General features: G+C 43.2%; 3 protein-coding genes across 6 annotated transcripts in view; 1 reads left to right on the plus strand and 2 right to left on the minus strand.

Moving 5' to 3' along the window:
• igf2r (insulin-like growth factor 2 receptor) overlaps window positions 1-23,061 on the plus strand; it is a 77,798-nt gene that overhangs the window by 10,510 nt on the left and 44,227 nt on the right. The window contains exons 2-3 of one of the 2 annotated variants that reach the window (XM_079341319.1): window positions 7,063-7,180; window positions 16,706-16,898. The gene's annotated coding sequence lies outside the window, so the exon portion shown is untranslated. The remainder of the gene's footprint in view (window positions 1-7,062; window positions 7,181-16,705; window positions 16,899-23,061) is intronic. The other variant, XM_079341320.1, reaches the window with a different exon arrangement.
• Window positions 1,985-7,054, minus strand: LOC306822413 (12-(S)-hydroxy-5,8,10,14-eicosatetraenoic acid receptor-like). Its single transcript, XM_079341434.1, has 2 exons — window positions 6,301-7,054; window positions 1,985-4,896 (listed from the first exon to the last, which is right to left on the minus strand). The coding sequence occupies exons 1-2, from the start codon at window positions 6,850-6,852 to the stop codon at window positions 4,435-4,437; spliced, it is 1,014 nt and encodes a 337-aa protein (XP_079197560.1). The 5' UTR covers window positions 6,853-7,054; the 3' UTR covers window positions 1,985-4,434.
• On the minus strand, window positions 17,883-21,982 carry ttll2 (tubulin tyrosine ligase-like family, member 2). Of its 3 annotated transcripts, XM_079341400.1 has the most exons (4): window positions 21,474-21,982; window positions 21,132-21,366; window positions 19,350-20,689; window positions 17,883-18,697 (listed from the first exon to the last, which is right to left on the minus strand). In XM_079341400.1, exons 2-4 carry the CDS (start codon window positions 21,351-21,353, stop codon window positions 18,379-18,381), a joined length of 1,881 nt encoding a protein of 626 aa, XP_079197526.1. In that variant the 5' UTR covers window positions 21,354-21,366; window positions 21,474-21,982; the 3' UTR covers window positions 17,883-18,378. The 3 variants fall into 3 exon arrangements, with proteins under 3 accessions (XP_079197526.1, XP_079197525.1, XP_079197527.1); XM_079341399.1 differs by having other exon boundaries at window positions 21,132-21,982; XM_079341401.1 differs by lacking the exon at window positions 21,474-21,982 and having other exon boundaries at window positions 19,350-21,055; window positions 21,107-21,214.

The raw sequence follows: 23,061 nt of genomic DNA on the forward strand, positions 1-23,061 counted from the left end.
CTCGTCTCGTTCTCGCTGTGTGTGTGTGTGTGTGTGTGTGTGTGTGTGTGTGTGTGTGTGTGTGTGTGTGCGCTCCTGATTTCTCAGGATCATCTCTCCTATCAGATGAATCAACTTGTCCTCACATGTCATGGTAAAAAAAAACAAAAAACTGCCTCCCACAACCTCATCGACAGGACGTCTGTCCGTACAAAGACCAAAGAGACGTTTGGTTGGATATCGCTTCTGTTCACTCTCACATTAACTCAGACTTTAAACTTAAAGTATTGTTTAAATGCACTGGAAAGACAGATTTTTTTCCTACCCAAATTTTTCGCGATTTCAAATGGCCTTTACTGTACATAAAGATGGACGATGCATCTCTACCTCCGCTTGTTATACTAAAGTGAAGCGCTGACATATTGTGCTGGCGATGGTGCCGCCGTCTGACGCTCCAGCTCTTCTGCTCACCAAAGCACACATCTAACTTACCCATGAAACAGCAAAGATCCGGCAGGTGTGCTACAGGCCACAGCAGACTGGACGTGTGTCGGTCTGAAGCCGACGCTCACACCTGCAGAGAGTTCAATGACTCTTGGATCGTCTCTTCTCTGCATCTCTGGTGCACACTTTAGCTACGTTAGAAAACAGAGACGTCAGTCCTGTTATTATATGGCATCGACTAATGTCCCATCTGTTAACATAGAGAGGGTTTGTTGTATTGTACTTGCTGCAGCCTGCCAGTAGGGGGAGCTAAAATATGTTGGCTTCCCTTTTTGGGAGCTGTCATGTCATTTCTCTTTTCACAGATCCAGGATGATGCTTGGTGACATTGTGTATGTCTCGCCTGTGGTTACAGTTTGGAGTTAAAGTCTGAGAAGTATTTTAGTGAAATTTTATTTTAAACAGAAAAGAAAACTCATATTGTTGTCTAACAGGAGCCTCTCTGTGTGTTCTCCCCTGTGCATGTGAGGAGTTCTCTACGAGTACTCTGACTTCCTCGCACAGTCCAAACACATGCTCACTAGGTTAATGGGTGACTCTGAATTGCCCGTAGGCGTAAATGTGAGTCTCTCTGACAGGCGAACAGTCCAGAGTGTAACCCCACCTCTTACCCAATGAGAACAGGGATCGACTCCAGCGCCCCGCGAGACCAGAACAGGGAGAAGCTGTACAGTATATAATGGATGGATAGATGGATGGAGGGCTTTTCTTGCTCCTTTGTTGTTCTTTGTGATTAGTTACATACTGTGCCAGATGTTATAACATATAAGGTTAACGTTTTTTTTTTCTTCTTCTCACTAGGAGCCACAAATAAAGTCCAGAGCTTAAACTTGAACAAGGTTTTTGTTTTCTGAGAAAGTTCCCTCTCCTCCTATTTAAAGGAGCTTTCCTGTCAGATCCTCGTCATAAAAAAACTCACACCCACTCTTTATCCCAGGACAGAAGAAGTTTCAGGATTGCTTAAACACACGCTGACTCACATCTGAACTTTATGGGAATGTTTGACGGCGGAGTTAAATCACATGAGGTCAGGCTGGTGAAGAGTGTGTGACATTTTACACACAGGCCTAAATACAGCCGAGATCAAGTCTCACAATGAGGGAGAAGCTCGAGTCCCGCTGGCTTTGTTGTTGTCAGAGTCGTGTTTACGTGGACGGGACGGCCTCATGTATAAAAGCTGATTTAGTCAAGGAAAAACAAGATACTCACTGCTTATTTGGATGTCACGTAAGCGTTTTTAGATCACGTCAGTATCAATTTAAGTGCAATATGAAGCTACGAGCTAACTAAACGTTAGCCTGCTAACACAACAATGCACAAACAGGACCCTTGTGTTTCATGGTGCTTAATTATGCTGCCTTCTAATTCATGAATCCTTCGTGTGGACGCGAGTGGAGAGGGCGTTTGGAGGTTGTAGCTCAAGTGGGCGACGTCTACCGGACGCACACTCTTCCAATAATCAATCAAGACAAAAGGTGAAGAATCAGTCCCAGCAGAAATGTAAACAAAGATAAAAAATATTTATTCACAGTCGCATATCGCTGTGGAATTAAAAACAGTCACATGATGAAGCTGATCTTTACACTGCGTCTCTGAAGGTGATCCCTGCTCTGTTAAACATTTTCTGTAACAAAAAAAAACTATCGACAACTTACTTCTATGAACTGATGCTTAAAAAAAAAAGACAAACCAACAACAACAAAAACTTGACCTAGTAAATATCAGAAGAAGTGTGCACACTTTTGTACTTAATTATTGACTTGTCTTTTTCATGTTTTTTGTCGATGAGAGGCAGAGCTTCCATCTTTTCGTTATGACTCTACTGAACATCTTTAAGGTTCAAACAAAATGAGACAAGTCAGGGCGTCTTCTTGAACTTTAAAAAAACCCCTTGCGGTCATTTTCCACCATCTTCTGAATCAGTAAATGTAAGCATCACGCCAAAACAGTCATTAAAAGTGTGAAGCGTGTTCCTCTGAGACGGTTTAAATATTTGCAGAGTTTTCTTTCTCTTGATGAGCCGTTTGTGGAGACAGGAGTCGTTGAGCGAGTACGAGGCTGACTCTAAATCTCAAAGTGTCTCTAATAAACCACAATCTAGTGTTTGTTCCCCCTGCGTCAGTACTCACTGTTCTTGTTTTAAAACGTCAGCCACATCAATCAAGACATCAAATGTACATCTCAACTTATCGAACGTGGGATCTGCTATGACTCAACACAGGAGGCTGCTTATTCACCAGAACCACCAAAAGCTTTCTGTCCTTGTTTTCACTCTTGTGGTCGATCTTCAGATTTCATCCTTTATTCTTCCTGACAGGAAAAGTTGGACAACGATAGTAGACAGTACAAACGCCTCATTGTCTCGTTGTACCATTTAATCGTGTCTGTGACAAAAACAAAGGAATGACTGTCTTTACGGATCACAATGATGCATCTTTAACGAAGAAATGAGTGGGAAAAAACCCAAATATTTCCCCTTGAATCATCAGACCTCTGCTGGTTTATAATTCCCATGATTAATCTATCTATAGGCAGACAGTGATCAACACACACACACACACACACACACACACACACACACTCTTTGTTCAGTGTGTTCTTACTGTTTATGATGTCATCAAGGTGAGTAAGACCATCAAGGTGACTTGAGTGAATAACTCTGGGAAAAAAATCATTTTTGTTTCTGTTGAAGTGATGAGTCATGATTTCTATTGTTTTGCTGGATTAATGAGTCGTCGTGGTGTAATGCTAAAATCAGAGACCAGGGGTTCATTTAAAGGTCATTGACTTTTTTTTTTTTTTTTTTTTTTTTTACTGTTTTCTGTTTAAAAATGTCTGGCCTTATAGCCGAGGAGTTCAGGACTTTGATGCTTGTTGTTAGTGAGTGCGTCAGCTGGCCTTATTTTTGGGAAACATATTGGAAAAGGCCGATCTAGTAAACGGACTTGAGCTTGTATAGTTTTCTAGTCTTCAAAGCACTTTAACAGTGCAGGTCTCAGCTGCACATTCACACTCTGAGTTTGAGATGTGATGAAATGAACTTATCCCATTTATACGCTGCTGATAAACTCAGAGTTAAGTGTCTTGCTCATGGGCACATCAGCTGTGTAGCTGCAGGAGCTGGGGATCAGATTCCCGACTCTCCGCTTAAGAGATGAACAACTCAACCACTGACCCACAGCCGCCTCTCTTTTACATTATTTTTAAGGTCCAGATCAGATTTCCCTGAATCTTGGAAAACCTGGCTCATACCTAATACTCCATAAAATGTCAGCGAACTCTCAGTACAGTCAGTAAAAACAGCAATGTAATAATGAGCTTCCTGTATGGGCCTTTAGGATTCAATCTTACGTAACAAAGGCCAAATATGGGTCTGCTTTAGTGCGGCACACATATTTATCTCCTCCTGAAGGAATCGAAGTTTGTGAAATCCTCCCTCTGATTTGTGTTAAAACGCTGGATAATAATCTCCACCTTATCGCTCCTTTCGTTTGGAGTCTCTGACCATCTACATTCAAACTCACTTCAACTTTTTTCAAGACAAATGGAAACTTTCGTGTGAGATCAATATCAGCTGGCAGATCTGATTTTTTTTATTTATTTATTTATATGAAACACAACTAAAGGACTTTTGATGGTTCTAACTCATAACTTATGTGGCTGTCCCGGATTAAACAGAGAACCAGATGTGCATACTTTGAGTTGAGGGCATTCCCCTCATGTTTCACTCCAGATAATGTTTGAGGAGTCACGACTACACTGTACATATAGCACTTCACCCTCGTTAGAAAAACCACAGCTGCTCCTCCTATTTACAAACGGCATCTTCCTCTTAATTCTCCGATTTAAGAAGCCTTAAGAAGTCCTTGTTCTTAAAATATGTACAGTTTTGTGACACAGCGTCCATCACAGGTAGTATCTGTTGGTTCACATGCTCTGTTTTCATACATTTTAAATGACATTGTTGCGTTTCGGATTCGTCGTGTTTCCCGTTGAGCTGTCCAGCGGAACCTCCGTTTTCTTCATCAGGCACGGAAAGAAGGTGTTCTGATAAAGAGCCTTGAACTTGGTGCTGCAGAAGCAGTAGACGAGCGGATCCAGCAGACAGTCCATGTAGGAGAGGACCATGAGGCCGTCGAAGGCCACGGCCGCCTTGTCCTGTTTGTCTTCGCTCCACTCCTCGACCCGAGTGATCAGCAGAACCATCCTGGCGATGGTGCAGGGCAGGAAGCAGCAGGAGAAGACCACCATGACCGAGGTCACCAGGAACACGGCTCTCCTCAGCTTGGTCTTGTCCCCGACGGTTTTTTTCCGGAGCCGGTTGACGATGTGCACGGTGCAGTAAACCAGGATGACGAAGGGGATGACGATCTGGGTGAAGAAGACCGCCTCTCGGAGACTGTCCACCACTTCCTTGAAGGAGAGAAGAAAGATCTGTTTCATCATCAGCTTCAGCAACAAGAAACTGTTTACAGTATGGACAGTGGAGCCACACGGTTTAGAGCTCCCCCTGCTGACTGCTTAAACTGTGACATTTAAAATAAGGTTATAAAATCTTTTTTTCTGATTTTATAATATACACCAATAAAGAATAGATCAGTGGATCAGGCTCTTTTCATTGGTTCAAACTTACACTTGAAATCAACAGCAGTTCTTGGGGAAATATCAATATTGTAGTTTTTAAAATCGTGTCCCTGTCAACAGGTGTGCGCCGTTACCTGTCTCTATTTGAGTCACCGTGTACGCCAGCTAGGGCTGGGCTACTGGCGGCCCAGTGGCCACATGCCATCAGGTCATTTTTTTAAACATCAATTAATTGGAAACATGAAGAAAACATGACCAAATCATGCTGTGAAAAAACAGGAATATGTCCATGATAACATTAACATAATAACAGAGAGGCGCTTGGACTCGCTTCCATCTGGGATCATTTAAAGCGAGTGAGTCATTTAAACAGAAAACAAACCTCCTGCCAAAGTCAAAAGAAGCCATCAGTGGACATTTAAAAAAAAAAATTGTTTTTTAACAAAACAAAGTCATATTTGTTCTTTTTTTTAACTCAAGCTCCTTTTCGTTCATAGAAACTTTTAAAGAAACACGTTTAATGTAAAATACTGATATTTCGATTTCAGCATGCTTTTCCAAACTGTCCCTCTGTCATGAACTTTGATTTGAGATTTATTGATCAGGGACACTTCAATGGCAATTTGGTGCTCTTTTTATGCACTGCGGGTTGGGGGGGATTGCAATTTCATCTGTGCTGTATGTTTAACATGGAGCATATTTGACAAATAAAGAACCTTGAACCTTGAATTTAACATAGATTTAATACAAACAAACGGACTGCCCAGGATGGTGCAGTTTGACACCTTCCAGATCCAACACTTCAGCGATACAGCGAGATCAAAAATAGCTCTGTGATCACTCTGTGACTGAGTGGACGTGATAACCTGGAGTACTCTGCTCTGCTCCGTGTTCTTGCATTTATTATTCTGCTTGTTAAAAATCCTTTCGGTCGGTTTTTTTCCACATCGAGGACGTCTTCGTCACTGAAGCTGAGCAACAAAAGTTCCTGTTTCTGATGCAAAGCGTTGCATAAGTGAGCATGATGCAGCTTTTGATGCCACTAGTGACACTAACATTTGCTGACAACATTGGCAGATGGTCACAACTGACAGTGGTGTAGAATTTTCCATTGCGTAACACCTTTGTTACTTCTTCTCTTTTCTGTATCTAGTTTCTGCTACTGCAGATATTTTTGTCAGTTTTGAGGAGAGCGACAAAGTTTCAGCTGAATGCTCAATATGCAAAACTTACCTCAACGAAGTTGTCTTTTTTTGAGTCATCGGCCTTGTGGCTGTTGCAGCACTCGAAGCTCTTGAGCATGGTCGGGATGGTGAGGGGCAGGAGGAGCAGCCAGATGAGGATCGAGATCTGAGGAGACTTCTTGAGCGCTCTCAGGAGATTCTTCCTCCCAGGGTGCACCACGTTAAAGTATCGATCGATCGACGTCACCGTGAGGAAGGCGATGCTGGCTCCTCGGTTCAAAAACAACATGAAGAGCATGGCCTTGCACACCACGTCGTTCGTGCTCCTCCTCTCGCCTTTGATGAAGTTGTGCGCCTTTATGGGCAAGCAAAAGAGCAGCAGGATGTCGGCCAGCACCAGGTTGAAAAGGAAGATGTTGTTGGTGTTGGACTTCCAGAACTTGAGCTTGAATATGAAGAGGTGGATCACGGACGCGTTCAGAGGCAAAGCCAGGATGAAAATCAGAATCATGACAGCTGCATAGAATTTATACAGATCCTGGTGTGTGGCTTTACAGTCCTCTATATCAGTTACGTTTGCCATTAGAGCAGTCACAGGCATGGTTTAAACACAAACTGGGAATGAACTCACTCCTTTTCTTTACTGACAAGGAAATCTCTTCACAGTCTCGCCCAGCACACAAACAGAAAAATCCCGGCAAACAAGTTCCCTTCAAATCCTTTTCTTTCAGGTATTGAATTCTTCGCTCCGTCCCTCTGCGGGTCTCTGCTTTCCAAAAGTAATTCAAGTTTTGTCCTCCTGTTTTTTCAGAAAGCTGGAGTTGAAGCTGAGTCCCTCAGTGTTGCAGAGCAAACTGTAGTCTGCTTCTTTTTTCCTCGCTGTTCAACCTTGTGCTCAGATTGTGGCTCCGCCTTTTAGCCCCGGGGAGGTAAGTCACCAGCTGCTTTTTCACAAGATCCAGGAGCAGCGTGTAACACTTCAATGACAAATACTTTTAACGTTTTTTAGTTCAAACTGAAACTAAAGCAGGTTAAACATCAAACAAAAACAGAATTACTTCTCACTTCTTTTAAGAGGATGTTTGGTCAAAGTCTGCAGAGCGAGTGCTGCAGCGTTGAGCCCTGACAAGCCTGATGACTCGAGCTGATACGACTTTTGACTGACAGCCAACCATGTGAGAAAAATGTTCGAGAAAAATGTCACCTCCTCACAAACACACACACACACACACACAACTATTTCCTGGCACATATTGAGAGTTTGCTGTACAACCCGGAGTTTCTCATGAATGACAGTTTCCAAGTGTTTCAAGCTGCAGCTCCCAGGCTGACTTCTTAAAATTGCACACAGAAGCCGTCGCTCTGTCCTCCGAGTACACAGATGTGGATCCCTGGGAATTAATGATATATCAGTCAGCTGCTGCTGTCAGTGTTTTCTACTATGTAAGGGCAAGTAAACGGGGGTTGCTTGGAATGTAACGTCCTCAGGGAGGAGAAGAAGAGGGGGTGAAGCCGAGGACTCAATCTCAACCCTGCATGCCTCAAAAACTGTGCATGCCTTTGCTTCTCGGCTGCAAGTCCAGACAGCTCTGAAAGTTCAGATTTTCTGCGGGGACACGTTTGAGAGACGCAGGGAGGACGTGAACTCTTTACAACGCTGGTTCATGATTGAACAGTCGCTCTTTATGCATCACCTGTTTTAAAAACAGAAACCAACATAACCTATATGATCTGTGTTTATAGAAGCGAATAGAAAAAAAAAAGCTTTTGCATGCGAAGGCAGGCTATTTGTTTAAGACTTGCGTGTGCAAATATGCCATTTAAAACGCAAGACGGTACATTCAAACACAACAAAAAACTTTTTAAAGTAAAAGACACAGATTAAAAACAACAGTATTCTGTCTAAAAGCTCCTGTGAGGAGTTTTTCCCTCTGTATGACCTAGAAAAGCAAACTTTACCATCAGAGAGGAAATTAAACATGCCTATCATCCGTGCTGCGGGGAAGGTGTCACGTGTCAATTAACAGCACATGTCTGAATCTGTCTTTTTTTTTTTACATTTTTTGTTTTTGAGGACAGGACAGTTAAAGACAGACAGGAAATGATGGGAGCAAAGAGTGTGGGACGACGTGCAGCGAAAGGGTCGGGTCTGGATTAGAACCTGCAGCCGCTGTGACGAGGACGATACCCTCGCATGAAAACAGCCAGGCTATCCAGTGCGCCCTGAAACAGACTTTTTAAACAATAATTCTAAGGCAAAGATTCGATTTTTTAATCAGGAGACATTTACTTTTTTATGTACATGGACAAGATCAGCAAGAGATTGTCACCCACTTTGTCCACAGGGGACGCCAAAACCGACCCAACCAAAAGTTCCTCACAGGACCTTTAACTTTAACCGTCTACTCATTGTATCATTTTTCTTTCTTTCCTGGAGGTGGAAACTCAAAATGTGGTGATGACTCACACAGCAATAACTCCACAGTGGACTTTAAGGGGTTAACTAACAGGTTTATTGTCAGAGAGTAATTATTAACACGATGTCTTTTATATGTTGGCTATATTTACAGAGGGACTATTATACGTTTGATTGTGTTTGTCTTGTCATAGACTTGAAGAAACCAGTTTCTCTGTTAGTCCCCCCTCCTCTCTCTTTAAACTGACCTTTAACCCCCCCCCTCCTGGATCCCCCCCCCCCCCCCCCCCCCCCCCCCCTCCTGGATCCCCCCCCCCCCCCTCAGACAATAGTTTGATTGTGTGCTGGGTTACTCTTCACCTATATGCACTCATGTCTGCGGCTCATACACACCTAAAGTTTAACTACCTGAGGGATTCGAGCACAGACACTGGGTCCTCCAATGTAACGGTGCTGGAGACTGGGGGAGACTGGGGGAGACTGGGGGAGACTGGGGGAGACTGGGGGAGACTGGGGGACCCACTAAAGCTGCTTAAAACATTTTAACACAGTCCTGTTAATCCTCTCCAAACACTGGCACACACTAGCCCAAACACCGTCATATTTTTGAAAATATTTTTTCAATTAAATACGTAATTTTAAATCATTTTCCTTTTTTAAATGTTTTTGGGAGGAATCTCGCCACCCTCCACGGCGTCCTGACCCCCACTGTGGGAACCACTGGGTCACTTTTACAACACTCAAAGTAGTTTAGGCGAGTGGTTTATTTCAAGCTGCAGCACATTTTTGTCATGCTTTTGTTTTGTTTCTGTATTTAAGCTTGTTTTAGTTTTCATTCTTTCCCTCGTGTTCTGTGTATGTATGATTCCTAGTGTGGTTTACTTTAGTCCTTAGTGTGTTTCCTTGTGTCCTTGTGTCCTTCTCTGTTGTCTGTAGGCTTGTTTCCTGTTTCTTGTGTTTTCAGGTTCTTAGTTTGGTGTTTAATGTTTCCTCGTCTTGTTTTAAGTGTTTCCTGTTTTATTTTGTAATATCTGGTTTTAGTTCTGGTCTTTTCAGTGTCGGGTTTTACTTTGTACATGTCCTCAGTTGTTCTGGTCTTTATTGTAGAGACAGGAAAGTGGACCGAGGCAGAAACTGTGGGGGGCAACATGAGGGAAAAGAGCCACAGGTTGAATGTGAACCCTGGACGCCCGCTCTCGAGGACTTCAGCCTCTGCGTATGGGACGAGTCACGAACTTAATGAAGTGTTTTTTAATGTCTCTTCAAGTTCAGAAGGGGAGAACAACTATCCTCCCTTTATTCGGGGGGCTTGACGTTAATTTGGACAGGACAGTGGACAGAGAAGTTAACCAGGAGAGAGAGAGAGAGAGAGAGAGAGAGAGTCGGGAATGACGTGCTGGAAATAAGCCGCATGTGGGGGGGGCACCGAATCTCTCGGGCAGGTTGATTTAATGTAACTGAATCAAAGAACATGCGCCCATACAGTGAAAAAAACCCAACATTTTCGGCTGTCAGAAACACATAATATATGAGAGGATGTGTAACTTTGCATTTTTAGTGGAGCATTTGCAGCCGGTCTGACAGATTAACAATCAGACAAGTGTTTTTAAGATTCTAACCCTAAGCTGTGACTCCTCTCACACTCGCTGCAAAGTTGAACCTGCCGCTATAAATCACCGCGCTGCCGATGTTTCTTACTTTCATCCATACAATCTCACAGGAGGCTGAGATGTTTGCCACTTCCTCTGGTCTCAAGCACGCACTCAGTGAACTCACCTTCTCCGCCCGCACTGTCGAATCACTGCTTTTAAATTAAAATGTGTTTTTGAAACTTCCTTTATTGAAGAAAACGTTTTCAGAGATAAAAACAAAAAGATATTTGCAATATGGTGAAGAGAAGGAAGTCAAAGTTTCCAACACTACATACCCAGCTGTGATACTTAATACAAAATAACACGTGAAACCAGCTAATGTTCATCAAGAAATACAAGTCAGGCAGAACGTCTTCAGTCACGTGTCTGGACATAAAATCAGCCAATGAATTCCAAGTAAAGGGAGCAGCCACCTCAAGAGCTTTACCCCGATTCAGTTCAGTGCCAGACGCCGAGGAGGGCCGAGAGGATCTGTCCCTGCTACCACCCGACGTCCCTGACGCTCCGGCCTCCACCATCGTCCCTTAAACCACCGCCGTCCTCACTCATGCACCGTCTGCTCCCACAAATAATGATCGTTTCTGTTTGACAGCAGACCACAGTGTTCAGTGACTGACACCTTTAACTGGCCGACCAGTTAAAGGTGATAAACCATATTTACACCCCTCTAATGTCCCGCCTTCAGTATGAATTTCACAGCGATGTAATGCTGGGACTGAATCCTCTCTGTGCGGGCATCAGAGGTAGAAACAATATGTTTGCACTTCTTGTACTCTTGCAATACTGGAATGTGACGTAAAATCACAGATTGGGACACCAATATTTTGCTATTGCAAAATCGTTATGATTGTACAAAGTGTCAGCGGAGCTTCTTCCCGGCACACTCTGTAGAATCCGTCTTTGTGGGATTACGACATAGTGAAGGGAGGGTGGGGTCAGCTGGACGTTAACCTCTCTCACCCAGAAGCTCTCCTCCGCCCCGTCTATGGTTGTAAATACCGAGAGAACGCAGCTGGATATCCTCTGACCTTTCAGCCCGAGCGCAGCCTCAAGTTTGGGCCTTTACACCACTTTTGCACTGGTTTCCATCAACCTCAGACGCCACAGAGAAAGAGCCAGACAGCGGCCAAGACTGAGGTTTGTTCCCTGGTCCAAGGCCAAGCGAAACTTACCTCAACCCTCCCGGGGGAATAAAAAAAAAAGGCCTGAACGTTCCCTTTTCAAGTAAAGACAGAGCTCATTGATTCTCCTGAAAGAGAGACGAGGTCCAGAGAGAAATCCCATTTGGAAGAGAAGGAGGAATAAATATCTTGTAAGAGAGGTGGAAATGTTAAAATAATCCATCACTCTTAAAGTCGTCTCGTCTGTTCACGAGTGCTTCAGAGAGAAAAGAGTCAAACAAAGAAAAAACAACCTGCGTGAAAGAGTCAGAGGTCACTTTGGATTTAAAGTTCGAATCTTGAAATTAAAGAGGTGATGTTTCCTAGGCAACAACTTTAATGAAACGTAATAAAAACAAAACTCACACATCAACGTGAACAAGAAGGCGCGCACACACACACACACACAAACACACACGCTTAAAGTAACACACACAAAATGAACTGAGAGAGTCTCTCATCAAATTCAAGATTTAAACTAGAAATCGTGTTAAACTGTAAAGAGAAGATTCAGAAGGCTTCACTCAAACCGGCCGCAGGGTTTCCTCTGTGAATGTGCAGGGGCTCCGCCTAATTCTTTGTTTGCTCAACATGTAGCCTTGTTAGCTGAGGAGATAACGTATAGAGAAGACCAGGATGGTACAGGTTTGACGAGTAGCTGGCAGAAACCGCTGAACTAACGACGTGTTAGTCGTGTTACTGTGATACCAGCACGTGTAAATGACGCCACTTTACAATCTGCTCAAAGAGGTCAAGGTCCATGGAAAGATCCAAATTATGTCTGCAGCAACAACAACAACAAAAAAAACGTGTGGATGCCCAAAGCTGAGACAAACTGCAGCAGCTTTTCAACGTCTCAAGCAGAATTTCCCCTCAGGCCCGGACAAATCAGGAAGTTATTGTTAGTTTAAAGACTTGAAATGACCACACGGAGAGAGTCTCAAGCCTGCACGTTGAAACGATATCCTCAAACTGTTATAAAGCAAAAACAAAAAAACATACAGGAAACAGTGCAGGCTCAAAGCAGGTCAAAGGTCAAAAACAAGTTGCAACAACAGCAGCTTCTCGTGTTTGCTTCAACACCTCATGAGATGCATTTCACATGCATTCCTCTGCCAGAAGCAGCAGATGAAGTGACACAAACCATCCTCCCCAGTGTCACCACTTTCCCAAGCTCCCCTCTCCTCCTCCCTGCCTCGGTCTCCAGGACTCCCGATTTAACCTTTCAGAGGATGTTATGCCAGTGAGGGAGAGGAGGGATGGATGTTCTCAAGGATCCAGTGACCAAATCAGGACCTCAGTCTTTGATTGGTTCTCCGGCAAGCACTTCCTTTCTCCCGCTCGGAAAGAAGTGATAAAAACCATGGAGTGTATAAAACATGGACGTGTTTTCAGTGGCGCCACCCGCTGGTTTCTGAAGCGACGCAGTCACCACATCAGGAATGCTTCCTCAACCAACGTTTTAACAAGGTAGGCCTTAAACCTCCTGGCAGACAGCGACAATGCACACGCTTATCAGTCAGCACAGTAAATATGCATACAGTACCTGTCATTAAGTTAACTAGAGAGACCAGAACTGTTTAATATGGGACATTACAGTGATTCTATGAGTGGACACTTGTCATAGTCTCTTAGCACAACCTTTAGGGATTTTCTTTGGGGACCAGTTCACATGCATGGACACTTCTTAATTGTCTCAAATGTCCACAAATGTGTATGTGAATGAAATTCATTCATACACTTGAGGAACTGCAGTTTTTTTTCCCTTTTCAATTCGCTCCATATTTCGACCCCCGACGTTGCTACTTGGATAAAACTCATGATGATGATGATTTGAATATCTCTTTACATAAACTGATGGATTCCAAGCCAGCGCTGACCAGAATTAAGTTACGGCCGGAAATTCCCAGATGTTTAATTTCCTGATTAAAAGCAGATTCCTCCGCCTGCATGTATCAGGACGCTTTGCTTGCAAGCAGCTTTAACTTCTCCTCCACTCAGCGGCGTTTTAAACTGCTGTTCACTCCTTGCTTGAATACATTTTTAAATCTGCAAAACTCTGTGAAGTACGTCCATAACATCCTCTGAACTCACACTTTGGTTGGCAGTTTGCAATACAATGAAGCTCGTTATCAGACGTCGGCGTACCAATTCCAAACTCATTAAACATAAAACATCCGACTTCCTGTTTCTGTTGAAGGGATGGGAAACATGGGATACAGAAACTGTTCAGCGTTAATGTAAATAAGTTTTGAATCTCTTTTGATTATGTAACAGCTCATGCAAAGTCAAATAGACCTGTATTTATTTATTTATTTATTTATTATTTGTATTTTATTGTAGGTGCGTTTTGTTGGTCTATCCTTATATGGGTGGAGGGAAAAATGCTTAAAAGAAAATAGGTAAACAGAAATTGTATCTGTAAAATCGAGGACCTGTACCTTGGTATGTTATCAAAAGTGATTTTTCTTTTGAGAAAAAAAACCCCATTGTGTGTCACGGCTTTAGCGGTCACAACAACAACACGTAACAAAGGTTCCTACCTTATCTAGACAATCATGACTCACCCTGTGAGTTGACAGACGCAGGCACCACATATTATATTAATGATACTCCGACAAGATGCTTATAAGAAGCTTTTAAGATAAAAATAGTAATACTAAAAATGTTAGTATGGACTGTTGTTCATTAACTGCTCTGTGCGCCTTCAGATTGACATCGGGGACAAATAAAGTTTTTGAATTTGAATTTGAAACACTGTTCACAATGTCAACAGGACGTTGCTGTGGCAACAAGCTTATAAATGACGGTACAGTTATTCCCCTGTGTGAAGGTTTAAACATAACGGCAGCAGATCAGCAACATCACCTGAAGCTGATGAGGGAAAAAAGGCTTTTTTAAAGTGTCCTTTGGGTGACATCGGGGGAAGCTTCGTCTGCAGTATTTGGTAATTTATAAAAGTTTCAAGAAAACAAACTCTCTGAATTCTGCTTCTTAAAAGTCGTCCTTGTGTATTTACTGAAGTCCAGAGTTTGAGAAAATAAAGATAGACACATCGAAACAGGAATGGAAACCTGACAATCTTGATTTAAAAAAAAGAAGAAGTGCAGAAACACCATGTTGCTATGACAGGTACAAACGTGGTACCACGTGGTATGTTGATAACTGGCTTCCGTCTCAGTAAATTATCTGATCCATCGACACGAAGGCACGGACCACATTGTCCAGGAAGTTAGTTGGCGTCTTTTTATCAGTGTGTAGCGGCAGGCGAGTTTCAGCTTCCTGTCTGCCTTTGAAATCTTTCATAATAAGAGAATCGTGACGACCGAATGGCACAACTCCACTGATGGTCAAATTCAAATAACCTAAAGAGAGAATGGAATGAAAGACCCTGTTTTTTATTTAAAGTATCTAAAGTGTGTGTTTGTGTGTTTTACACGGGTCAATGAATGGAAATATAGGACATGGCGATTTCTACAGATTGGTGCGCCTTGGATGAATCCTATCACCTTTGGTCACGGCTAATAATGAATTCTTCGTTGAATCCTTGTTTCACTTTCTTGTTCAAGGTCGTGTTGTGTAAAATGTTGTTTTAATTCAACACACTAATCTCTCTGACGTCAACTTTGCCCTCCAAAAATACGGATGTGGCCTTCATCGTTATTGCTCAACAAAACGCTTTGTTTTTGTTGTGTTTTTTTTCTCATGACATCAGTTTTCCGTTTCACAACACAACGTCTCCCGTGAAGCTGATTACACACACTAGACGTGAACTCGTCGCTCCACACACATCTGTGTCAGGAACGTGCTCGACTGTTTATCAGGGCCGTTTTCTTCATGGTCTCCCTTCTGCTGCGAGCACGCCGCAGAACTGGTCTCACCTGCTTTACATGAAGAGGGCTTTAAATCGGCATCATGAGTTTGGAGTTAATGTGAAACTGGATCTTTAAGTCTTATTGTTGTTTGTGGTGTCATAATGGTGAAACTGGCTGATGCTGCTGGGAATTATGTGTAATCGTCTGAATTATCGTGACTAGACCTGGATAACTAAAAAGCTGCCTGAGTTAACCTTAAATACACATATAGTAATCCTCTGTAAATCTGATAATGAGTCACACTCTTCTGAATCTTATTTTCCTCTTTAATTACTTTGTGGTTTTCTCTCTCTCTCTCTCTCTCTCTCTCCACCTGGGCGAGTTGCTGCCTGTTGTTTTCCCTCTCCATTGCTGCTTGTCATGCTGGAAATGATAATCAGCTGCTTCTTTGAATTGGTGACAAGAGGTGTGGTGGAAAGAAAAAAAACTGCTTCTAAATAACAGCACAGAAAATTTGAAAAACTTTTTTTTTTTTTGCACAGTTTAATTAGTCTGGAGGTGAATCATAGGAACCTTTTAAGGGAGCTCCGTGTCTTCATGTAGTTTCTCTTTGAATATCTTGAATATCAGAACCCAGAGCGACACGCTGATGTGGCCATGACAAGGTCACTCTGGGAAACGTTTGTGCTTAATATTCAATTTCAGTCTTTCGGATAATGACAGATGTTGTCTGTTTCAAGTCAACCCATCTTTTATACACATTTATCTGCGTGATGAAAAACAGGTGAACACACACGGAGCAGATTCTTTAGTTTCTATTAAATAAAAAAAAGCGTCTCGTAATCCGGGGGATTATGAACTCCAGACTTTACAACATGCATTTGACCCAGCTCTTTTTTTTAAACATTTTGCATCTGCGTCACACGACACAGACTCTTGTTAAGTGGCAATGTTAGGTTATATTTATACATTTATTTAACTTAATAAAAAGTTTCAAACTTTTTATGAACTTTTTGATGATTGGACGTGTTTAAAAGACTTAAAGTCATACTTTAATATCAGTCATTTTGCCCTTTTGATTTGAAGTGTGTGTTGCGTGAAAACCGTTTCACTGAGCCTCATCCATCACTTCTGTTTTGACTCAGTTTTAAAGTTTCCTGAAGGCGACTTGTGGTTTCAGGTGTGATAAGAGGTGTTCGACATCGCCAAGTAAATCTGTGCAAACATTTACAAACAAACGCCCACGTCTCAGGTCAACACATGAGTCACACACACACACACACACACACACACACACACACACACAGTACGCGTTTCTGAACTAGGTCAAACAGTGTGTGTGTGTGTGTGTGTGTGTGTGTGTGTGTGTGTGTGTGTGTGTGTGTGTGTGTGTGTGTGTGTGTGTTTGCAGGCCCTCAGGCAGCAGATGGAGGCTGTTCTGCAGCAGGTGAAGCACAAAGACAATCACTGATCTGGCGTTTGATATCATGCTGAAGGGCAGATCAGCGATGCATCGAAACTGGAAGACAAACTCAAAGTCACAGCGCCGCCCTGTGGCCAGACCGAGATCTGCACATACTGCTCGCTAGGAAGGACACAGAGAGGTAAAATATAAAATATAAAGCTGGAGTAAAGTGACTTTGTACATTTATTTAAGCATTTTATTTGTAAGATGTTGATTTTCTTCTCTGCTACACTTCATCAGGTCTGAAGCTTTTATCTAACACCTTAAATCAGTTTCTACTCGTCAAAGTCAGATTGCATGCAAAGTATTAACTATCAAATCAAACAATTTCAATCTGCAGCACACTGACATTTCAGGGGTCGCTGAAACTCACGATATAGAAAGTGATGTTCATCAACTCACTGACCGACAGGATGGATCCGAACATGTTTATTGTTGTACAAGTCAGTGAGGCTGCTTTGTTGTTCAGTTTTCTGTTCTGGTCTTAACATTGAGGTTTCCGTATCAGCAGATCACACAACATATTAAAACAGATGTCAATGTAGGTCTTTAAAAACTTAAATCATGAGAGGAACGTATCAATAAACCCGACGAAACAACAAAGCTTTTAAGAGGAACACTTTAAGGGCAAACATATCTACTGGATGTTTTAGTCATATAAAAGTCACACGTAGAGGCAGCAGTGGGTCCGAATCCGACCTGTGGTCATTCCCCCTCTCTCTCTCTCTCTCTCTCTCTCTCTCTCTCTCTCTCTCTCTGATTTCCATTTCTATCCACTGTCCTATATCTCTACAATAAAGACCCGCCCCCAAAAAAAATCTTTAAAAAAATAAAAAATCAACTCACTCCTTCAACATTTTGTCTTTAAATATCTTTGTGAACCTCCTGACCTACATGAGGGATTTTGTCTGTAAAGAGGTCATAAATCATCTGAATCACCATGTGTGTAATCACACAGGTAAGGTGAGGAGGGTTTTTTTTTTTCTTCTATTGAAAACACATTGACTCAAACATCAAAGAGAGAACAAACACATTTCTGAGCTCGCTCACATATTTGGCCTCCGCTGCTCCTCAGTTTACTCTCCGATGCCTGAAAAAAGAACTGAAGGAAAATATTATAAAAGAGCGCCGTAGACACACGAAACTGACGCTTGTTAAAAAAAAAAAAAAACGATCTCATATTAAGGGTTTGCATTTCTTTTGTCTCAGCGCTTGTAAAAGTATATTTGACTTGTTAAAAATAATTCAACATTTTGACAGATACCGTCTCAATAAAGAGACGAGAAACATTCACATAAGCTGCACATCTTAAAAATCCAACGTCTGTTGATAGAGTGTTTCTAATGTGTTGCAGAGCTAGCGTTCACCTCTGTGTCCGCGCTCTAAATCATGTTAGCGTCACAGCGTGCAGGTTTATAACTCAGCGCTAAGTGGTCTTTAAGCACCCTGACAATAATTCATGAGGACGAACAAAAGATGGTGTCATTACACGTCCGCGCTCTGCAAGTCGATATGCTTCCATCCCTCGCCAGTTCTTTCAAGGCCAGATGTTGATTTCGACCTCACAGCTTTTAAAGGTCATAATCAAACCTGCAAACGTAGAAAAAAAAAAAGTTACATTACCCATAATTTGTCAAGCACTGACTAATCAGAGGAGGATCTTTTGGCCCCCACAGCAGCGAATCAAATTCCTCTTCATCGTCTTTGTCCTTCTTCGCCTCCTCTTCTTCTGTCCTTCTCTTCTTGTCTGGTCTCGCCAACCGAGCGGTCAGCTTTTGGAGCTCCTGTGTGACAGCTTTAATATCCAGTTCGTGCTGTGCGGCCCTCTGAGTGGCCGCGTTAAACGGAAACGTCCGTATGAAGTCTCCGACTCTGAGCGGAGGAACATGTCGTCTGTTGTTTCCCTCAAAAGGAATCCTCTCCTGCTCGTGTCTCCCCCTGTAAAACAATGGTTGGTCATGGCTCAGCTAATTTTTTTAAAATATGCTGTTATGGTGTAAGTTATTCAATTTAACTACATTTATGTTAAATTTGGAAAATTGTCCCCAACATCAGAGCAATAACTCGGAGAGTCTCCCGAATATTTGATAGGACTTGTCGACACTTAAAGGACAGAAGAAGACAGAATTTGTTTCTCCCAGCCGTGGCTCCGTTGAAATCATCTCGCCTCTGTAACGCCTCTGTTACTTCCTCCGAAGATGGTACAGACTTGCTATCACTTGTACCCCCCCCTCTGTTACGCCTCCACGACATTCAGATTGAAGGTGAAATGTCACAGGGCGAGAATATCGCGGCTTGAAACGGCAGTCTGAAAAAAAAGGACTACTGTGATTTTTTTCCTAAAATAACAGCCTTTGATTGACGTGCGACCAGCACAGGCGACCTTCCCCATCTGTCGCCCATTGGCAGCTTAAATCGGCACCAGCCACCCGCGACCCCAAACGGGACAAGAGGTTTAGATAATGGATGCATGGGACGAATCATCCCCCCCTCTGAGCTGAGAAAAAAAAAAAAATCTCTAATTGACTCAATTCATCGACGAATATTTTCAGAGCATGAAGGTTTACGACATCAGCAGTCGTGTACAAACCTGTGGATGTCTGGGAGTTTCCAGGGCACGGCGGGACATCTGAATCCGCGGCCCCTCTGCGGGGTATCACGTATCGAGGAGGAAACGTCTGTCTCTGCTGAGAGCTCGGCGGCCTCAGCTTCTGTTTCAGTGCCGTCACAGTTTGTAACCTCAGACTTGAGGAGACTCCTGTTGTCCGCCTGTCTGTTTGCCACCGTCACGTTTGTCCTTGAATGTGGGCCGAGTATCCGGTTCAGAGTCTGGTTTTTGGTCGTGATCCTGTCCCTGGTTGCCTGTCTTTTGTTTAGGTCAACTGGGGGAAGAAATCTTTGGGTGTAAGCTAAAACAGAACTCTGCTCGTGTTGTCTTTGGTTTGTCTTTTCAAACCGGCGAGTCGTTTTGAGAACAGGAAGTGTCTGACGTTGAGAGGACTCGCTTCCACTGCTCGACTTTTTAAATGTAGGTTTGTTAAACTTTGGGAACAAAGGCGACGAGGAATTGGCGGAAAGGTTGGCATGGAAGCAGGACTTCGTGCAACCTCGTCTCTGATAAGCCTTCTCTCTCAAGCCATCGACCAACGTGTAGTTCATCAAATCGACGAGATCGCCGATTAGCCTTTTCTTCACCGTGACGTCCGCTTGGCAGTCCAGAGTCAACGCCGGGCTGTAGTTCACCTCCAACAGCCACGGTTTGAACTTGACGTCAAGGAGGACGTCGAAGCCAAAGAGCTCCACGCAGTTCGGACAGGAAGGGACAGATGGAGCGATCGTAAGGAGGGAGAGAGTCACGATGTTGTTGATCCGCTGCCATAAAAGATTTTCATTGATGTCTTGGCCGTGAAGGAAATGCCTGAACTTGCTCATGGTCCACTTGCATCCTTGGCCCACTCTTTCTTTTTCAGTTTTGTAGAAAGGGCCGAACTTGTTGATGCTGGTGTTGGTGAGATGAGCGTAGAAGTTCTGCAGTGACGTCAGGTTGTACTTCTCAGTGGCGAATCGCACCAGGCCTTCTTGGTGGATGTAAACAGTCAGCGGATGAAAGCTCTTCACGCAGACGTAGATCCTCAGGTCGAACTTGTAGCCAGAGATCAACAGCGGCTCGCTGATGTACCTTTGTACGATTACAGAGCAGTCGTAGACCAAGTCTTTCAGGTCCTCAAAGAGGAAGATTCCTCGGCCTCTGGATAGATCTACGGGTTTACATATCCAGTACACCAAAGGTCCTCTGCTCAGACGCAGTTTGTTGTACTCGGACAGGAAGCGGGTGTAGTCGTTCGGGAGGATGAAAGCAACGGGACTGAAGTCGTAAAGAGCCGAACCAAACGTGGCTCTCATCCTCCTCAAGTTGCGTGCCAAGCTGTCCTTTAAAAAAAATAAATATATATATATATATTTTAGAAGATCTTTAGTCAGGAAAGGAAGAGGTGGAAATGATGGAAGAAGAAGCAGCAGCAGCAGCGTCCTGTACACTATCACAGCTTGAATTTAAATTAACATTTTGATGTATAACCAAACATAACGCTGCAAATGAGGAGAAATAAAGAGGTCATTGGTTTGATTTTGATGGAGCATCATAGAGAGCTTATTTCAAGTCTAAAACAGCTTCAACCGTCTGTATATATACAGGATATACTGCACATCTTTATCTTTGTAAAGGGAGAAAGAAGGCTTTGCTGCACACCATAAGACAACCTAAGTATTTTTTTGTTATTATAATTTTGCACGGCTCTTTTTTTTTTTTTTTTTTTTTTTTGCAATATGCCTCTTGCACCTCTCGACATCAACACACATTTCAGACGACCACCTTGCGAGTGATTCCACCAGTCTTGGGATGGTGGTTGAGTCGCTGCCATGGCAACAGGTTGTGATACTCTGCGTTTCGAAAGGCGGAACCCCGCCAGTACAGGTTCCAGTCCTCGTCCTCTCCCTCTGCTTCGTCGTATTCCTCCCACCCTCGCTCGAGAAGCACCTCCCTCACCAGCTTGGGACCTTTGTCATGAAGTCTGAACACCAGGGAGGCAGCCATGCAGCATTTTACCCTGCACATAGAGCAAAAAAAAATTTAACATTATCTTGGAGGAGTTTTATGAATCATCCTTTTCTGGGAGAGATGAATCAAAAAAAGGTTGTGTAAACTTTCCCCTACCTTCTCCAGAGTCTTAAATCCTGTCCAAATGAGGCCGGAGGCTCTAATGTAGGCCCCGACCTTACAAACACGCAGCTCTCACCGCACCTTTGTTTGTGTGTGAGCTGGAGTGTTTACGAGGTAAATCTGAGACGCCCAAACAAACCTGACACTTTGTCTCCCCGCCCACAGACACAGAGATCACTCTCATCTGCAGCGTGCCAGCCCACAAAGTCGATATTTGTAAAAGTGTTTTTTTGTGTAAGACCCATGAAGATGTTTCACTCCCCCCCCAAAAAAGGAAGCCCCGTGCCATGAAACTACAAATATGTCAGAAATATGTTTTTCTGAAAGCTGTCAGCGCCTCCTCTGGGTAAAGACGTACCTATTATCTCTTTGCAGATAGTGTCGCTGAGTTTTCTCCTCCTGCTTTATTTTCAGAGATTTATGTCACAACTCAGACTCAATGAGCTGCACAAAGAGGGAGAGCACCCTGCTTTAAAGTCATTCAAACGACAACAGACACTCACACACACGGACCTGTGCAGTCTGTCAGGCAGGTTTGAATATAACAGGATTTACTGTTCTGAACAATGAATGCCCATTGTTAGGTTTGAGATAGGTTTATTTGGCTGCTCTTCACAGAGAGAGTATAGTAGTCAGTGAGTGATATTAGCCAAGACCACCAGAACTGCAGTCCATTCAGGAATGATATGTTAAAGATTAAATCTAAACTTGTTACCCTTTTTGAACACATTTAGTTGTAAACTTGAGTGTCATCCTGTGTCTATCAGTGGGGAGACAATTTCACACCTGCAGAAAAAAATAAAAATTCTGCTAAATTGAAGGAGGAGCAGCATGTGTGACACATTTTTCACTGAGACGTCAGTGAAAAATGGTCTCCTGCCAGACCTCTAGGATTTTTTTTCTGCAGCAAGTCAAAATGAGCTGAGGTGAGAACGCAGCGGAGAATTCACCTCCAGCCAATAGGAGAGGGCGGTGATGTTTAAATACACGTGTGGACACATCTGCCCACAAGTGCTGAGATCTCAGTGCTCGTAATTAAAATGCTGCATTACAATCTTCTCTGCTCTTTGGTTGATGTTGGGAGTCTGTTCAACTACACATTATAGCAGACTTATCTGCTACCTCTCTGTCTTTTTTCCCCCCATGTCATATACCTGGGGAGACCCCGCCCTCCCCACCCTCCTTCCTGACAAGGATCTGCTGCTGTGAGGTCAGGCTGTCCAAATATGAAAAAAACATCTAAACAGCTTGGGGCTGGAAACAGAAGTCTTTGACAGAGCGCTGAGCGAGTCCAGGACTAAACGGAGGCCGGCTATTTTCAGGAGTGCATTTGTGAAAACATTTATTGTAGAATTTGTTTTGGCTCGTTACCGAAACATTTAAACTCAAAATGAATTGCTGTCCATCAACAATTAAGGACGTTGCCAAGAAGGAGGGGGGGGGGGGGGGTCCTACTCTGGCTTTACATAGGCTCCATTTGCTCTGCTTTCTCTGTCTTCAGAAATCGCTCTGCACTGACCTCCGACAGGTACAGCTCAAATATGAGAGAAAAACTACAAAGTGAAAAAAGATCTTCAAATTG

The sequence above is a fragment of the Symphodus melops genome (genome assembly GCF_947650265.1).
Source record: "Symphodus melops genome assembly, chromosome: 1".
NCBI lineage: Eukaryota > Metazoa > Chordata > Actinopteri > Labriformes > Labridae > Symphodus > Symphodus melops.